The sequence below is a fragment of the Cavia porcellus genome, unplaced genomic scaffold, assembly GCF_034190915.1.
Source record: "Cavia porcellus strain 051 isolate PalLab524CR breed Dunkin Hartley unplaced genomic scaffold, mCavPor4.1 scaffold_45, whole genome shotgun sequence".
NCBI classification, from domain to species: domain Eukaryota; kingdom Metazoa; phylum Chordata; class Mammalia; order Rodentia; family Caviidae; genus Cavia; species Cavia porcellus.
Genome location: NW_026947528.1, coordinates 708,135 through 728,629, shown reverse-complemented (window position 1 = coordinate 728,629; position 20,495 = coordinate 708,135). Strand labels below are relative to the sequence as shown.

At 35.5% G+C, this 20,495-nt stretch overlaps 1 protein-coding gene across 1 annotated transcript; it reads left to right on the top strand.

Annotated features, from left to right (window-relative positions):
- Window positions 1-8,434: 8,434 nt before the first annotated feature.
- On the top strand, window positions 8,435-10,096 carry LOC134474938 (protein kinase C iota type-like). Its single transcript, XM_063244018.1, has one exon. The coding sequence runs from the start codon at window positions 8,435-8,437 to the stop codon at window positions 10,094-10,096; it is 1,662 nt and encodes a 553-aa protein (XP_063100088.1).
- Window positions 10,097-20,495: the final 10,399 nt, after the last annotated feature.

Here is a 20,495-nt window from a genome sequence, read left to right as displayed (position 1 = left end):
TACAGGCTTGCAGCCTGGATGAACTACAAAGGGAAAGAAGAAGGAAGTCCTGCTGCTTGCTGCCTACTCTGCCAAGGACTGTTTCTCCTCTGCTATGACCATCTTTCACAGCACCCTGCATGGAGGTCAGCTGAGTATGTACTGAAACCTCAACACACTATGAGTTCAAATAAACCTTTCTTTGTTTAACTTGTAGGTATGAAATATTTTATATCAGCAACTAAGAAACATCCTGATTTCCACTTCAACATTTATTATAATATCATTTAAATGTACTTAGAATTATTCCTTTCTCAATCACAATAGCCTTTTTATTTTTCTTATCTGTCTTGTTATCGTATAGTTTTAATAACAATCAAACTTCAAGATTAAGACAAAAGAAATGTTCCCCATTACAAAAGAAACATGGACTGCATGTACAATTTATAGGACACCAAAGATTTTTCTATGGATTCGTAAAATTTAGATTTCAATAAGAAATTATTGTGTTAATATAACATGAAGCTAGCATTACTCATATGTGACACAATTATGAGGCAAAAGATATTCTCAAAGAATGTTTTTTATTAACAATTTTTTAACTTTGTTAATAATTTCCTTTCATCTTTCTTTCTTTCTTACTTTCCCTTTCTTTCTTTATTCTTTTTTCTTTCTTTCTTTCTCTCTCTCTTTCTTTCTCTTTCTCTCTCTCTCTCTTTCTTTCTTTCTTTCTCTCTTTCTTTCTCTCTCTCTCTCTTTCTCTTTCTCTCTCTCTCTCTTTCTTTCTTTCTTTCTTTCTTTCTTTCTCTCTCTCTCCCTTTCTTTCTTTCTTTCTTTCTTTCTTTCCTTCTTTCTTTCTTCCTTTCCAGAGATCAGACTCATGACCTTGCACTTCCCAGGCAGGTGCTTCTTCCACTGCCCTAAGTCCCCAGCCCATAATAATATTCTTAATTTTTAATAAGAAATTCAACTTCCTTATAATTTGCTCAAGTTTTTAAAATTCTAATGAACAGATAAGTATAAAAGTACACATTATAAAATCACCAGAGACATGTTTTAAAAGAAGCAGATAGGATAAATTTAATGAAAAGCAAAGAAAAAACATTATAACAAAATAAGACAGAACTGAAACTTTTATGGTTACTATGGAGACTGGAATATTTGTGAAATTACCCTACTAAAAATGACTCTAAACAAGTTAAAAGTAAATAATGATATTTTTATTATTTTAAATTGTAATATATATTAATATTTTAAATTGTAATATATATAAATACTTTCACTTATTAATATATACTTTTATTATGAAAAGAAGAAAGAAGAAGAAGAAAAGAAGAAGAAGAAAATAATGCTTAGAAGAAATCATTTAAGAAACTTTACCTAAAAATTACACTTGTACTTTAATGTTCTAGAAATGAGAAATGAAGAGGCAATAAAAATGACCTACTTATTGAAAATAATTGAGAATCATAAAAAATATCCATAGCAGTCCCTGAAAAATGCTTAGAAAGCCTAAATAACTGAAGCAAATATAAAGGGTAGAAACTTCTAACTAAGTTAATCAAATATCTCTATCAGTGTACTTCCATTTAGAGGACCTGAAAAACTTAGACAAATATGAGAGTGTACAGACTTTTAAATATACTAATCAAATATTTCTGCTATTTTATTTCCATTCTGTGATGTCATATAATTCCACTTGTTTTTACCTTTTGACAGTTACTAAGCTTATAGAAGAAATTTCACACATTATCCTTGTTACTGAATCTGTACAATGTAGTTTCATAAGAGAATTAATGGCTTAATGGGTAATGGGTGGAAATAGAATGTTATTATTTTGTAAATGTTATGGTAAGTGAATATAATCCTGGATGTTGCCTTAAGTGCAAATTTAATATATTTTGAAAATTTTATTTATGAGAGACATGGGAAGCCATTACTCAAAGTAATATATGTTAATGTATTTAATAAACTCAAAACCACTACCTAAGTATCTTCTAAGTAGGGAAATGATTTCAAGAGTTAGAAAACAAGTTAAGCTAGTTATAATTGATTCAAAAACTGAAAAATATACATGATATTTGCCCATGGGAATTATAACACTAGATAGGAAATGATAACTGTCTCTAAACAAAATTGCTAAATGTTATATTTCCAAAGCAAAATAAAAATGTTTATGAAAGATTCAGTGAATATTCTTAGAGAACAAAATTTTGAGCTTGCCCTTAGAACATTCCTGTGGTAACAAAAGATGAGACAATACACTCAAAAAGACAGAAAAAAATACAAACATTGAACAGGTGAGGCATTTAAAAATAAGATGATGATTTCTATTAGAAATGGAAATATAAGTTTTGAAATTGAGTAATCATACAAAGAGCAGAAATTCCCTTTAAGTAAAGATTCATAGGGCTTGAATACCTTGCAGGAGGCAAACACGAAATTTTGCTTTATTTAGCATATCACACATACTGTACTAATACACATATGTAATATGTAGTAAGTGTTCAAATTTATTTTCCAAAACCTCAGTTAACACTTTTTCCTAACTGAGTAAGCACTTTTTTCAATTTATACTATCAAAAATGCTATATGATAACCTGAAAACTGAGCTGAAAATGTAAGTGGGAATTAAACACTGAAAAAAATTCAGGGCACTATAATATACATTCTTGCATTATTTTTAATTCTGTAAAAGTTACAAAACACAAGAAATGTTTAAGCAGGAGATTTGCATAAGAATTATAATCACAAGAGGTTATAGGAAAAAAATATTAGGAAATGTAACGTATGAGCCAAGTAAGTTAATTCCATTTGTTATAAAGAGTGATAGGTTAGCAAATTTGGTGAGTTTGTTTATAGTCATAGTTCTCAGGCCTACATGGAAATTGCTCAATAACCACATTTCATCCCAGAATCATTATATCAAAATTCTGAGAAAAGAAACAAACAGAAGATTAAAAATACTAACTTATGAAGTAATCTAACAAATAAAATTGTCTACAAGTATTCTTTACTAACAGTGATTAGATTGTCTTTACTTTTAAGTGCAGCAGATAATGTTAATGTATTAATTGTCCAATGATCACACTTCATCCCAGAGAAGTTGTATAAAAATTCTGAGAAAAGAAACAAGCAAATGTTTGAAACCACTCTCATGAACCAATCTAACAAATGAAATAATCTACAAGTATTCTTTACTAACACTGATTAGCACATCTTTTTTATTTTTAATGTAAATGTGCTAAACTTCAAACATAATTAGTAACCTCTTGTTTTATTAATGTCATTTCAGAATTTTCCTTAATCTATTATAATTTTTGTATTCTTGTTCTCCTCACATTGCAGGTAGAGTGAATTCCTATGTATTCATTTGGAATGCTTTCAAAGTGATAAGTCTAAATCTTTATTCTTCAAAAACACACAGACTAACAAGTATTTAGAGTGAGACACAAATCAGACAGTAAGTATGATATAAACATCATTTCTTGAATTTACTAAGTGCATTTCATATTAGTTAAAATGACTTAGATATCTATATTACATAACACAATGAAAATTTAATAATTATTCTCATTATGAATACAAAATTTTGTATAAATTCTAAAAATAAATTCTTTGTTTCTATATATGAAGTTGAATTAATTTTATGCAAGCTTAACTATTATCAAATATTTTGATACTTATAAATTATACAATTTTTAAAATTTAAAAAGACTTCAAGAAACCATCATGATATACTTTCTTGCATTATATTTAATTCTATAAAAGTTAATGTGACACTAGAAATGTTTAATCATGTATAACTTTGAGCAAGCTTTTATTTTTTTAATAAAGAAATGGGGTAATGCAGTGCTAACTCATATGGTTTTGTGAGGGAGAAGTGAGAGAATCCAATAAAGTTTTTGGCTCAGTGCTTGTCACATAATAATTGCTAAAAGTTGGGCACTATTATAACTATTTCTAACTGTTTAGAAATTAAAATTTCAGTTTGTATTTAACTATTACAAGTAACAGAATTATCACATTTTTGTTCAAATGGTTTCTTTTTCTTGTTGTGTCAAATCCTTCCAAGAGAAAAAAAGCATTACTAGGTTAAAAGGTGTGATCCTCCTTTTGTTTTTGTGCCCTGTTGTCACATCACCCTTTAGCAAGGTGGTTCCCACTGAACAGGCTGCTGTCCGCTGTTTTGGAGATGCCGAAACTCCTGGACCCTAAGGTTGCCCTGAGGCCTCTCTAGGTGACTGGAGATGAGCAGAGCAGGGGACAGCCAGGTGGGGCCTGGTGGTGGCCAGCCTGGGCCTTTCCAAAACAGGACTTTATTAAAGTCACCTCCTCCAGGAGGCCTTTCCTGGCTGTCATTTCTGAAGGTCCAGCCTCACCTCTGACACTGCATTTCCTCTTGGTAGTCTCTTTTCATCTTCTCCTCAGGCCTGATCTAACAAGGTGGATTTGTCTTGCATATTGTCTGTGGTCTCCACAATATGATAAACACTCAAAGACAAAGATTTTATCCAGCACTGAATAGTGCCTGTCACACACTAGCACTCACTGAGCACATTTTCTAGCTGTTGAATAAATGAAAGTGTTGTAAACAATATAAATGAGGTCAAAGTCTTAAAAGCATCCACCAGCTATGATCTCTGAGTGATTCACTCTTTTCTGGACAGCCAAAACCCGCCGCAATGTAGCCCTTGTTTCTATGAGGCCCTTTCCATTGCTAGGGACAAAATACCCCTAACTAAGTGCCATAAACCACTCACTTTATCACATTCAGAAATTTTGCAGTCAAATTTAGACTAGGACATGGTAAGGGGCTTGTGAAGATTGAATGGATGTGGTGACTCAAATGGCTGGTGACCAGAAGCATGCAGAAGCTTTTATCCAACCTCCTCCCCCAGTACCACCCTTCATACTGAGCTACATCCCTAATTTTTTCTTTTTAATTTTCAGACAGCATGTTACTAAGTTATGCAGGCTAGGCTTGAACTTAAAATTCTCCTGCCAGAGCCTCCCAGAATGCTGATGTTTCAGGCATGCACTGACATGCTCAGCTTGTCTTTTTATTATTATCTGTGTTCTTAGCTATTTTATTCTTCTAGGAATAAATGCTATAAAATGTGATACTGGTCATGTCTTCCCTATTTCACATTTGGTCATCTCACATTGGTAGTTTAGAAAGACCATGACAAGAGGTTCTGTGTTTGTGTCTTTGTAGTGCTAGAGATGGAGCCCAGAGTCTCACATATGTGAGGCAAGTGCTGTACTGCTGAGCTATACTCCCAAGCCTAGTAGAAGATTTATATCCTAGAAATGAAATGCCACATATCAGGGCCTGACTTGCAGTTTCACTGACTGACTGCAGTCTTTAAAAAATGAGGAAGATTAATGTTAAAAATGTGCTTAATTTAAAAGTGTGTCATGTCTGCACCTGTCATGTCAGCTGCACACAAAATGAAAATGTTCTTCTCCTATCCCAAAACCATCATTATTCCATTCAGCAAAAAAGTCACTCATATCATTGAGGAACAAGTAACATACAGACATAAGTCCAGATATTTGAACTTTTCTCTTACTACTTAATCTAGAGAAAAGTATTATGCAGCACTTGTGTTGGAACTATACGAGTTTGTCAGGTGGGGGCATAGGTCAATTATGGATTCAAAAATATAAAAAGCATCATGTGAATTCATTGGAAAGAGAACTATGTTTTTATACTTTATAAGTTGTGTGTTACATGCCTTTTACAACAGCACAATTTGTAATACACATACGTGTACATGTAATACATACATATATACATAAACAAATATGTTGGTTATTAAACATTTACTAACACACTGTTGTTAAAATCTCACACTCCATGGGCCTTGTGCTTTCAACTCAGATGTGTCGTTAACATTCAAGCTCATAGTCTCGCTGCCCTTGTGTAACCTTTCGGGGCGATTCACCACTGCTCCACACAGAGTGACTCCATGTTGGGAGGTGCTTTTCCTCCTGCATGGTCTACTCATTTTGGGAGAGTGAAGGGCTGCTCTGTGTCTGTACTCCCCCATCAGTGCAGTTGTACTGAGTGAATAAGCTCTCTAAAAAGCAAAAACAATACATCCTGAATGGCTATAGCTTCCTCACATCTAAAAAATGCAGACTATCCACTTGGGGCAGATAGTACATGGTCTGATTGGGGTAGGACAGGAAGTGATTCCAAGCGGCCAAAAGGAAAGTTTGAAATGCTCTGTGTACATGCTCATTATCACCCCTTGGGTGATTACAAAACTGTCTGCCATGTCATCACCATTTGCTATCCTGCCCCACTCTTATGATTTCCAGAAAATAAAAACAAATCAGAAAGTAACTGACCACCTCAACAAACTGTCCTTGTTTACATGTCATTACAGAGTAGCTATGGAGCAAGAAACTACCAAGGTATAATCTTCTGCAAGATCCTGGTCATCACCATGCTTATGATGAGCTGGGGTGATCCTAGTTAGGTCATTCTAGTTATATATTATTTTGGGGGAAATATAATATGTGATAATACTGAATACTACACTTTGTATTAAATTCATTAGCTAAAATTCAACAATTCATCACATGTGTGTTCCTTAAAACTAGAACCTATGGAGCCACTATCATCACACCCAGATGTTATACACTGAAACAAATATTTTTCTCTCTAAAGGAAAATTAATGTGGAATTTTCTAGAAAGACTCAGTACTACCTAATGAAATAGAAATGATGATATGAAAGAAAAACATCCTAAAATTTCATAGCTCTCTAGGTTCAAATCCCCAGTACTTGATTTCAGAAAAAAAGGCCTTTTTTACATGGAAAAGACCTCCCAGCACTGTGAAAGCTATCAGTGTACACACATGGCTTTAAAAGTGAAGATGTCACCAATGATTGAGAGTGCCAGGAGTTTGCCCAGATTTGCTGTTTATATATATATATATATATATATATATATATATATATATATATATAGAGAGAGAGAGAGAGAGAGAGAGAGAGCATGCTGAATGAGACTGATGGTGTATGACTATAATCCCAGCACTCTGGGCATCTGAGTTAAGGAGATCACAAGATAGACCAATTTTGTGACTTAGGAAGACTCTTAGTGTGTATCTAAAAAGAATATCTGAGAATATATCTGTAGTTCACTGTGCAGATGCAAAGTAAAAATAAGAAAAATGCAAATGTAAAAAACTAATAGATGATAAATCAATTCACAGATACTTAGATAAAATAATAAAATAACTAGCCACTGATTTACTTAGCATGATGAAAAAGTTGAGCCATAGGCTTTCTTATCAGTTATTGGACCTCAAGTTATTGGACATAACTTCCTGGCAACATGACCAAGCAGAACTTGGAACCCTTGTAGAAGACATCACAATCCAGTACTGCCCACCTCCCCAGCTCATTTGCCTGGAGACACTCAGCGGAGAGGATGCTGAATTGTTTCTCCACATCCAGAGGCCACAACCCCAGGACCCCAGGCAGACAAAGTCTATGTCAAAAATTGAGAAAACGCCTCACACCATCCAGATGCCGCAGGCCAAGGTGCGAAAGGCACCCAACTTTCACAGTCAGCCCAGAGACAGTCTCCCCAAGACCAATCAACTGTGAACAGCCAACATCAAGGTACCCACCCCAAAACTCTGTTGACTCAGGTACAAATGACACTGAAACCCAAAAGATTCATGGGCAAGTTTCAACAGGCCCCGGGACACTCAGCAGCTTTGGGCAGGTCTCATCAGAGCTGGCAGCAGTAAAGTCAGACAGACCAAGATGTGAAAGGCACCCAACTTTCACAGTCAGCCCAGAGACGGTCTCCCCAAGACCAACCGACTGTGAACAGCCAACATCAAGGTACCCACACCAAAACACTGTTGACTCAGGTACAAATGACACTGAAACCCAAAAGATTCATGGGCAAGTTTCAACAGGCCCCGGGACACTCAGCAGCTTTGGGCAGGTCTCAGCAGAGCTGGCAGCAGTAAAGTCAGATAGACCAAGGTATCCAGAAGTAGAGACTAATGTCACAGTGTCCAGCAACCACCAAACACTAAGAAACCTACAATATGACCAGCTGGGCCAAGCCATTATGGAGAATTACTTGGCAGGGAGAGATGCCCAACCCCACACTGAACAGACAATGAAGGCAGTAAGGCCTCCCTCACCCATTAAGCCCTGTATGCCAGTTTTCCTGCATGACCAACCCTTCTCTGACCCATTCTTCCCAAGTACCTCCATGGCCTACACCACCTCCCAACAGGCCCAAGTTGCAGGTGGGGATAAGAAGACGACAAGCTTTGAGATTTTTTTTCTTGTGAGGGCAATGAACTTCTAGACACCTGCTCATTTGGTAATAAACACCTCACTACAAGATGTGTAGATGAAAAGAGAGATCCATGCAATACGTTACCTCTGTTGCAATTAGAAGATCGATATATGCTTTCTGAGCTTAATACAGATTCTGAGCTGCTAATTCATACATCATCTCATGCACCAAAGTATACTGAGGTGTCTTGTGTATCAGAATGTACTGAAGTGCCTTGCTTACCACAAGATGGAAAGGTGATTTGCATACCAGAAGATCCTAAAGTGCCTTGGGTGCCAAAAACAGCTCTGCCTTGTATGTGTTTAGATCAGAGTTCTTGGGACTGTCTGCAAAAGGATACGGAGCCTCTCCCACCATCATTTCCAGAGGCTCCTCAGGTGTTTTGGGTACAAGAACAGCCTAAGACACCTTCTCCAGAAGATAAATCCATCTGCTGTAGAGCTTCAGGACACTTGAGAAAGGTTCACTGCGCTAACGGCCACACATTTCGATCTAAAAGGTTCAGTAAGCGTGCTAATTGTGCTGTCTGCTCAGACCCCACGGGGGGATTTGGACGCAAGGCATACAAATGTATGCACTGTAAAATTTTAGTTCATAAGAAGTGCCATACACTCGTCAGAGTTCCATGCAAGCACCATACTTTGCATGATGAATGCACAATGCCAATAAACCAGGTTTCCATGGCTTTAGATCCCAAACAGGAAGTAGTCTCATCAAATCCTAAAAGTCATGTGGGTATGCAAGAAATAGATGACGAGAATGAGACAAATACTGGTGAGGAAAATGGCAGGCCTTTGTGCTCTTCTGCTCTTAAAGTCTTTGACTTTCTCCGTGTCCTCGGGAGAGGAAGCTACGGTAAAGTTTTACTAGCTCGGCATAAAACAACAGATCACCTCTATGCCATGAAAGTGGTGAAAAAGGACGATGAAAACCTTATTCGTTTCCAGGTGGAGAAGCAAATATTGGAGAAGAGCTTGAACCACCCTTACTTGGTTGGCCTGCATTCCTGCATCGAGACACCAACCAGATTTTTCTTTATCCTGGATTACATCAGTGGAGGAGACCTAACATACCATCTGCAACAGTTCGGAATCTTTCCCGAAGCACATGTGAGATTCTACTCTGGGGAGACCTCCTTAGCTATCAAGTTTCTTCATGAACATGAGATATTACACAGGGATCTGAAGTTGGAGAACTTGTTACTAGATGCGGATGGACACATTAAAATTACCGATTACAACCTATGTAAGGCAGGACTGAAGGCAGGCGAGAAGACCAACACACTCAGTTATCTGGCTCCAGAAATCATCAGAGGTGAAAGCTATGGTTTCAGTGTGGACTGGTGGAATCTTGGAACAGTCATGTTCGAAATGATGGTGGGAGAGCCTCCGTATCCTTTTGCAGACAGTCCCAAGAACTCTGATCTAAACACACACAAGGTCTTGCAATCTATGTTAGAAAGAGAAGTCCACATTCCACAGCACCTGTCTGTCGAAGCCAGAAGCATCCTCAAGGGTCTTCTGAAGAAGGAGCCAGAGGTAAGATTGGGCTGTCACCCTCAGAGAGGATTCATCGATATTAAAGAGCATCCATTCTTTAACAATCTGGACTGGAACATGATGGAAAAAAAGCAAGTGCCTCCTCCCTTTAAGCCAAGTATTGGTACAGAATTCAGGATAGAAAACTTTGACCCTGAACTTACCAACGAACCTGTCCAGCTCACACCTGATGACAGTTACTTTGTGAACAGCATAGATGAATTTGGGCTTTGAGTACATCAATCCCCTTTTCACATAAGAAGAATGAGTCTGATTGTCACCTTCCAGTTAAGCATCTGTTTGTATATCTAATGCATGACAAAACTTGTTACCAGCTTGCATTCAACTGACACTTTTATAATTGCCTGGAAGATCATTTTAATTTCCTTTTTCTATATGAAGATGCCCTGCTTGATTTTGGTTTTTGGTTGACAAAGTTACTTTTTATGATAAGACTTAACGATGAGGCAATTTCTTTTTACCAAATTTGTAAACACATTCTGTTTGTTGCTTGGAGACATATTCCTGATTTTTTTATTTACTATACTGGAAAATAATATCTCATTATGCTTGTTTTGCTCCCAAACTATATGACCTATATATTTAGGCCCCTGATTTTGTAATATTCAGGGAAATCCAAAAACAAAAGTAACAACTTTGAACAACTCTGCAGAAACCACATACATTGTATCTCTGTCTTCTAGGTCAAACTTTAACCATCTTAAAGTATTACACCATAGATATACTTTCTAATATTTAGTGGACATCAAAACAATAATGCAAAGAAAGTATTTCTCCAAATAAGGCTAAAATCCCAAAGGAGTTCTAATGTGGACTCAGTAGGAAACATTTTAAACAAATGCCCTGTGTGAGTATTTTACATTCTGAATGCCCAGTGGCAAAGAGCAGCTCTTAAAAGCAGGATCAGAAACATATTTCTGACATGTCAGAGTTCTCTGCAAGTTCATGTTGTGTACACTGATTTTTGTTTTTAAGCAAGATCCGAGTACTACCAGAAACACAGATTCCTTGCAAAGGAACATGTCAATCCTTAGAAACATTTTCTTTTGATGATTTCCTTACTTTCAAATTTAGCTATTTGATGGAATGATAAAATATGACTCCAAGCTTGGGAAAAGTTATATTTCTAATGAAATGGGGCATCCAAATAAAGAGAGAAAGATAACTTAGTAAATGCCTACACATTTTAAGTCATCCTAAATTTAAAACTGGATAGCTTGCCTAGAATTAAACATTATCAAGCTTGTGCCATTGTAACTTATTTAGACTATGATGGTTACTTTTCAAGTCCTTTGCACAGAGATGGCACTGAAACAGAGCAATGCTGTATCTGGCAACTCTTGAAATGACAAATTGCTAACTACAAATTGTAGTAAAAATAATTTGAAGAACTCTGCCCCTGAAATGAACTGTACTACTATTTTTATTAAAATTCATAGTTAGCAATTCATTATTTACACAGCTGCCAGATACAGCACTGATCTGTTTCAGTGCCATTTCTGTGCAAAGGACTTGAAAAGTAACCACCATTGTCTAAATAAGTTAAATGGCACAATCTTACTGAAGTTTAATTCTAGCTAAGCTATCTAGTTCTAAATTTAGGATCACAACATGTGTAGGCATTTACTAACATATCTTTCTATCTTCATTTGGATGCCCCATTTCATTAGAAATATAACTTTTCCCAAGCTTGGAGTCATATTTTATCTTTCCATCAAATAGCTAAATTTGAAAAGTAAGGAAAACATCAAAAGAAAGGTTTCTAAGGATTGACATGTTCCTTTGCAAGGAATCTGTGTTTCTGGTAATACTCGGATCTTGCTTAAAAACAAAAATCAGTGTACACAACATGAACTTGCAGAGAACTCTGACATGTCAGAAATATGTTTCTGGTCCTGCTTTTAAGAGCTGCTCTTTGCCACTGGGCATTCAGAAAGTAAAATACTCACACAAGGCATTTGTTTAAAATGTTTCCTACTGAGCCCACATTAGAATTGCTTTGGGCCTTTGGCCTTATTTTGAGAAACATTTTCTTCCCATTATTCTTTGGTCCTCCACTTAAATAATAGAAATGTTATTAATGCTATAAGCAGCAATTTACAACCTTATGAATGTTTCTGAACAAATTTTAAACAGATGACTCTTATAGATCATCTTCTCTGTTGCCCCAGTAAAGCCTTATCATTTGCACCAATGATTTATGCACAAAAGCAGAATTTTTCTTCAATGAAGTCAATCTTTATTCAGGGTGTTATGTGGTTTTTAAAATTTTCACGTAGTAAGATTTACTCTGTGTATTTTATGGGGAATTTCATTTCAAAAATTTTAACTATTCTATTTTTTTTTGCAATCTTTTAGTGTAATGGCAGTTATTATAAAAACTCTTCTCAAAATATTTACCAGGAAAATAAGGCAGTTTACAATCAGAATAGTTGACCTTTTAATATTCTAAGACATAATTTACTTTGCATAAGCCTGAGATCAGTTCTCTTTATTCATATTCAGCCTGAATTCAATTTCAAGTACCTGGTTCAGTAATGCTACAGTTACTTTATACATTTGTTTTGTCATGCAGCATGCAGCCTTGGTGGTCATGATACAACCTGTATTTGTGTACCACTTTTTTTCTCATGTTAAAAACCTTTAATTACAACATGTAATTCAAATCACAGCCATGAAAAGATTTTGCAGCCATATTGTAAAACCGCCATGGTGATCATACTGCATTTTCACTAGTTTCAATCTGGAGTAAACCTAAAGTGAAATCTGCCAGCTCCAAACCAAGACTCGTGGTGACTTTCAATTGCTTTCTGCTTCACTCCTCACTCACTGAAGATCTGCTGTATTGGACTGCTTTAAGTAATGAACAACGTGTGGATGCAATAACAACTGGACATGGTTGTATATAATATGAATTTTAAAAATTCAATACATTGTGTGTTGTAATAGACATACTTAATTCACTCATGTGAAGTAAACATTCTCTGAATTTTGGGGCCTGCAATCTTTTGTGGCTTTTGTGTGAACCATCATGGTTCCTAACTGCCATTATGTTTTGGCCACAACTGTCCCCTAAGTCTTCAATTAATACTTGATTTAATGGAAACTCTGTGAAGCCCAGCCTCCAAGGGATTGTAACTTGGGTGAAAAATTCATGGGATAAAGTCACTGATAGCTGTGTTTCCTATGCCCTGTGAGCAGGCTACGTGGATGAGATGTGCACATTTTAAGAGAGCTCTACTGCTGGACCTGAGTGGCTGGGGCCAATATTTCCATAGAAATGGAATTTCAAGACATTCAGTCCATAATGTGGGTTCTGGAGAACTATAATAGTGTTCTAGAAAAAGGTGACAAGACTGTATTTGAACAAATATGGATTTTTGTATGTGAAAAAAATAAGATTACCCTGAAAAATAAGTCCTGGTGCATCTTTTGGAGCAAAATTTAAGGTAAGAGCTGGTCTTATTTTCAGGGAATAATATTTTTGAACTCTAGTTCACCCAACAGGGTCATCATGGGCAGCTGAGTTACTGCACCTGAATGAATAATATTTTCATGGTATGAGATGACCCAAGATAGCTTGGGCAGGGCATATGAATGAGTACCCTCTACAGTGGTCAAGCAAATGGCAGACGTGCAGGCCCTTTAGCATCTGCTTTCTGCCACCTTCTCTCTTCCAATAGTCATGACTGATGTCTGAGTGTTCACTGTGGGAGCAGCACTTTGGGTGCAGTAACTCAGCTGTCTATGGTGACCCTATTGGTGAGCTAGAGTTTGATTCTTTTGTCCCTCAAAGGCCACCAGCTTGGTGCTACTAGGAGGTGGTGGAGCCCTCAGGAGTTGGAATCTAGTATAAGGTCTCCCGTCACTGGGCAGAACCCCCTGAAGGGGACAGCAGGATCTCACGCCCTTCTTCTTCTCTTCCCAGCCATGAGGTGAGCAGCTTTGTTCTGCTATGTGTCACCCCACACCCTGGCCCATGATATGCTGCCAGCAGCCTATGCCAGTGGGCCAACCGGTCACAGAGTAGAACTTCCAGAATTGAACCACAATAAACCTTTTGTCTTTATAAGTTGATTACTTCCAGTGTTTGTTACAGTAGTAGAAAACTGAATACCAGAGTGGAGCTGTGCTATACACTGTATTTCAGAGGGGAATTAACTAGAGGAACAGAGATACCAGGAGACTGACATAAATCAAATGCCTTCACATAGAAACACAACAGGTGCTCAATGCTGAGGCTATACCGTGACTTCCGACTTCAGTGTTCCTTTGCCCAGCCCTGGATGTTTTATGTTTTGCTTATTATATGAAGGGTTTTTAAATGATTTTCATGTATAAGTGGTCCATATTTATTGTGTTATATATTTCTCAGATTACTTCTATGAAGCATGGGCTCCCCAGCTTCCAAGCCTGGGAGTCACACCAACAGCACTCCTGAGTCTCCACAGCAGATAGGAACTGTCAGTTGCCATAATTACATGATTCAATGTCTAATGATAAGTTTCTTCCTATATGCCAACAGGAAATATATATACACATACATGTATGTAATTTATACACATTCAGAGGCATTCATAGAAACCTGTTCACACAGAGACAAAGCAGATATATATCTATTATACAGAAATTTATTAGAGAAATCCCTGATTAACATGGCTAGGATAGAGAACAGGGCACCCTCATTAGAAAAAAAAGAGAACTGACCATGAGTGCATGGTAATATCAAAGAAAAACAAGCTTCCCTGTGGTAAGCTCCTAGAATTTTGAAGTTATTACAGAAGTTAGTGCATTCTGATCAAACTGTCAAAGCAACTACAGAAATATACCTGTCGGGAAATACCACTCAGAAAAAATGCATATAAATTTATTAATATAAATTTATAAGATTTAATAATAATAGTAATAATTACTTGATTCATAGTAAATGAAAGAAATATGTTTCTCTTACTCTTAAAATTTCATGTGTTCATTGTAAAATACAAGTGTGAGTTATTTGATAATGTGAATTTAAAGAAAGTTGAATATCCAAAATAAAAAGAGAAGTAATTTTGTTGTTAAATAAAAATGAACTACAGTTGATATGAGATTATTTTATGTTAAAAGGGCTTGTCTAGTTTACATGTGTTTCATGAAAGATCTTTTAAATTTTATAAAAACTTTGTTCAGGATTCGTATAAAGCAAATGCTATTATAAAATTGTTTTGACTTGGGGTAGTGTGGGGAGGGGAATATAAATGCCTGTATGTAGCTGCAGTAGAAAATGTGACCCCCACCACCCCCAAGCCAGTAACTTCAGTCTCTTAGTCACCCTGGTAATAGTTCCTGTTGCAGTTCTGATTGCTTCTATCCACTAGAAACAGCTGGCTACTGTAATGCACAGCTGGCCACTGTGGGGCATACTGTGAGAACCAAAGACAGCCAAGTACTCTGTGTTTGGACTTCCCCTTTGCAATCCCATAAAATCCTCTCTCCTTGAGCCTTCAGGGCCTGATACTCTCGGAATGATCCTGATCAGTGCTCGGCCAAGTAGAATAAAGCGGCCTCCAAATCCTAGGTGCCCTTTTGGTGTTTCTGCTTAATGTTGCACAACTCATCTCAGAAACAATTTGCAAATATATCTTTCAAATTATTAATATTAGTTTTTTAAATATTTTCCTGAAACATCATCTTAGATTGTATAATCTAAATTAGTATTCATTTTATAAAAAGAAAGTAAAAATATGTTCAAATTCATATTGGCAGAGATTTAAGTTTTCTTTACAAGAAATTATTTTTTCTAAATTTCTAATGTTTAGCAAATTAATGTTAATTTTAGTTATTATACTGAATATTATACATGATATAAGAAATATATAGATTATATATAATAGATTATTATGCAATCATCATAATATATAAATGTAGATTATTATATATAATCATAAACTGAAAAATTGATTTTGCTAATCTGAGAACTTTACAGATAAATATTCCTGGAAATTTCTCTCATTTAAAGGGATTATTTTGAAATTTGATATATTTATGAGTAATAGAACTGCACTGAAAACTTTGATGCACTAATTTTATCATATTATTGTCTGACCATACTCATATAAAATAATTATTATGGTGCAATAAAAAGTCATTTAGTCAGTAATACTACAACATTCCCTTAGGAATATATTTTATGTATATTTGTGCTACATAAAATCATATAAATTTATTTTCCAGATCTATGTCATCCATCTCTTATCATTTTAAGAAGTTCAGATCTATGCTGTCTCCATTCAACTTCTTTATACAACCTCAGAACTTAGCCTACCTTCACCAAAAAAGTGAAAGGAAATTGAATAAACATTACTGTATGTCATATTATCAGAGGTGTAGACATATAATTAAAGTATTGGAAATTACCTTGTAAAGTAGTTCTAATATTTTTTAAGTTTAGAATCTTTAAAATTGTGTTTTGGAAATATTACTTCACTTTTTTCTGTGTTCGACAAATATATATCATAAGATAGGCCCAATGTTTCCCATATTTATCTCAGGTGCTTTCATTTTTATTTCCATTGAACTGGAATATTTGTTTTAAAACACTACATTTCTTTTAGCTGCATTGTACACCCACTAAATCAGTGCATGTGATAGGACAGTGGTAAACACTAGGGTTTGGACTTCTATGCATTTCTCCAGGATGATATATTCAATACATTCCAGTTGAAGGGAAAACTTCTGGAAAGTTCAGACCTACATGCCAGAAAGTAATAGCATAAGAATTCTCACCAGTGAATCTTTGGCAGATAATGCAACCCAACATAACAAGGACAGAGACCTGCTAGAAATTTATGCCTTAAAAGAGCCCCAAAGTCAGTGAAGAAAAACATTTGTTTGCTTTTTACTTCACTGATACATGTTTCAAATTTGTACCCATATATGATGTATTTTAATTCTTCTTTACCCAATCCTCTGTTCTCTGTTCAAGAGAGAACAGGCCCAGCTGCAGGCGTGCATGCCAGTGCAGGCGGCACCAGCAAGAACAGCCTGGGAAATGGTGCACACTCCTGCAGGCAGGACCTGTGGCAGGGAGCAGTCTGAAGCAAGAGGGAGAATATGAAGCAGGCGCTGGTCATCAGGTGAGCATTATGTCCTGCCACACAGACAGGAAGAACAGAAGTGGGTGGGAGCATTTTATATCAAAGAGCTCTAGGAGAAAGCAGGAAACAAAAGATCTGCCCCAGTTCCTATACCCAGAAGCCAAGGTCATGCTCATAGGCTGCCGCACAAGCCCCTCTTGACTGGAGTGCGCATTGCTGGATTCTGACTTGGAAACTGCCAGAGAACTATGGACACCAGGGCAATTTTCCTACTTTTATTTTCCTCTGTCTGGCTGTTTGTTCTCTGGTTGGTTTTGCCTGTTTTGTTTGTGGCTGTGTTACTTTGCCTTTATTTTGTCTTTTTCTTTTCTTTTAGCTTTCTTTTTTTTTTCACCATGTTTTTTTTTTTTTCTATTCATCTTATTTCTCTTTTCCTCAACTATCTCCTGATTTGATAGCTTCAAACGAATGAATATTGTTTCTTGTCTTTCTGGTTTACTTCAATACCCCTTCACTTGCAGTTTCATTTTCTTGTCTCCTGTGTCCTCCAGTTTCCCAAAATTTCAATTATTATCCTTAAACCCCAGCCTTGCTTCTACTATATTTGAACGTTTTCATCTCTCTGTCTTGTCCTTTATCTCTGTAAATTCTTCTCTCTTCCCACACAAGGTAAAATCACTCCATTTAGGGGGAAATCATTGCATACAAGTTCCTGATATATATTGCATTTTGTCATATAACTGTAAAATTTGCTCCTTGTTAAAGGTATCAGGTTGACAGTTACAGTTTGTCAATAGATAGCCTGTACTTGATGCTACTATTATTGACAACTGTACTACGTTAGGCAGGATTTCGTATATGTTATGTTTTTGTCCCTTGTATGATATTAAGGTGATTGTATGAGATCACAGTCACATTTATTGTTCAGGACCAAAGGATTGGGTGCCAAGCCAAATAGATAACAATTTTTCATCCTTAATCAATTGGGAAAATAGGTTTTTGGGATAGACAGAAGACATTTCCTAGGGAGTCCTAAATATTACTGATAAAGATGCCTACCATAAGAAATCAGCAAGCAAAACACAGAAAACAAAATAAAGTGAAAGGAGAAGATGAAAATATGCAGAAGCAAAATGCAACCCCAGACCCCCCAGCCCACCCATGACAAGCCCAGAGCACAGTGAGATAAAGGAAATCAAAAGCAAAGCATTGAAATTTTCCAAAATGATAGCAAAAGAGTGAAAAAACAAATGGAAGAGATTATAGAAAAAATCTCTCAAGTACACAGATAAAGGGTGATCAAAATGAAAGACATTAAAGCAGACACAGATTTTAAAAAAGGACAGGACTTTGGAAACTGTGAATGCCCAATGTAGAAAAGAAACGGAATCCTTGAAACATAATCAAATAGCAATTCAGATTAAAATCACCGCTGAACGTATACGCAACAGATCAAAAATCTCTAAGGATGGAATATCAGATCTAGAGTACAGGATTGGGGCTAGTGACTATGAAAAGAAAGATTCCTTAAAAATTTTAAGAGATCATAAAAAATCCAATATTTGCTAGAGGAAGCAAAGAAGACCATCATAAGTTTGAATGGAATCAATGAAAAAGCTGGAGATGACACAAAGGCCATAAAAGTTTTCTTCACAGAATTAATGGAAGGAAACTTCCCAAACAGGATAAAGACTTTGACATGTACATAAAATGGAGTTTATAGAACTCCACACATCCAGGACGAAAGGTATGTCTATAAACCTATCTTCCTCAGGATAGTATGTATAAGCATCCATGTGTTTTGAGTAGATGACTACAGTGGCAAAGTAGGCATAGTAATTAGGACAAGTAAGATACTTTCACTGAAAAATCATGTCTAAATTTAGCTAATCTGGAGTTCTAATATCTTAACTCTGGACATATGTAAAAACACTAATAAGATTATCTACTGAGTTAAACAGACATATTTTCTTGTTCGCTATTAAGACTTTCAAAAAACCTGCTATGTTAGAATACAATTAGGGTTCAAATTTTAACATAGAGACATATGCTTATGTTTATACATATGAATACAGAAAGATATACACATGTGTGTATATACACCCATATACATGTATATATAAAACTACTCACCTAAAACAGTAATCCAAGTAAGACCTTAGTACTAGTTTTAAAACCAAACTATTAAACACAGGAAAGAAATACAAGAGAATTATCAGTTCAGTGCCTGTACTTGTTATACTTATGAGTGTTGGGTACCTGAGAGTGAATTTATTTGCTGAAATCGTCCTTGATGCCTGCACATAATGGCAGATTATCATTTTTTTCTAGGTGACATGAACAATAATCTTTACACCTCTTCTGCTCTAAACTTTCTTTAGTATAATTGTAATATGAATAACTCATATTTATGGATTGTGTTGAACAGGAAAGCTTTTAACCAGGCAATTATAAAGCTAAAAATATAAAATTTCCTTATTCATCAGTATTTCCTATATAATGCAACAGAAGCAACGTCAGGACCCAGGACTCCTTGGATTAAGTCTAATAGGATAGAAACCAGCATAGTTGTCAATGTTGAGTTACACAGTTACTATATTATACATTAAAATTGATTATAAATAAAATGAATAATTGCAAAAAATAGATGAGATAGTCTAACAAATGAAACAGAAACACATTGTTGGGAAAAAAAACAGATGTGCAATCAGAATGAAATGGTAATAAAAGAGAAACAGTCATCATACAATGTAAAATAGAGTATAGGAAGAAAGGCAGTAGCTTTTATGCATTTTTGGTAGGATATTCCAGTGAGAGGATACACTGGTATGTGTGTTACAAATAAAACAGAAATTTGCAAAAGTTTAATGCTGAGTTTTAAGATGAAATGATAAAGTAGGAAGAGTTATGTAGCACCTACATTTATTTTAGACACACATGTTAACTTACTGTATTTGTAAAATTCTATAAACTATTTGTACATGTGTTTAGACCCTCATATTTATACATATAGTAAAACTATAAAAATGAAACAAATAATTAGAAGTTCAAAGTTTAAGAAATGTCTCTGTCTCAGGTGGAAAGAGTATACTCTGGCAGTATTAAGTATTTCTAGATTCATTTAAACATTTTGCAATGCACACATGTATTGAAACATCACAAAGCACCTCATTACAATGCACAACTTTTATTTTTTTGTTCATCAGTTAAAATTAATTTACAAATTTACACTTTTTAAATAGTCATGTAAGTTATAGCAAAGTGTTTTGCCAATTCAGTCACAGATGTAGGTACATACATTTCAGTATGGTTAGTAATTTTATTTGCACCTATTAAATAATTCATACTTTCCAATTAAATAAAACCATTCCAAAATTTACATATTAATAAAAGTATATTGAGTAACAAAAGTACAATTTCCTGCAGTCACTTAAATTTTTCTCTAGTTATCAAATAAGCTGACATGAACAATACTATACTGTGACTTTCAAAATGACCTTCATTGATTATTTTCATATAACACAGCCAAAAGTTTA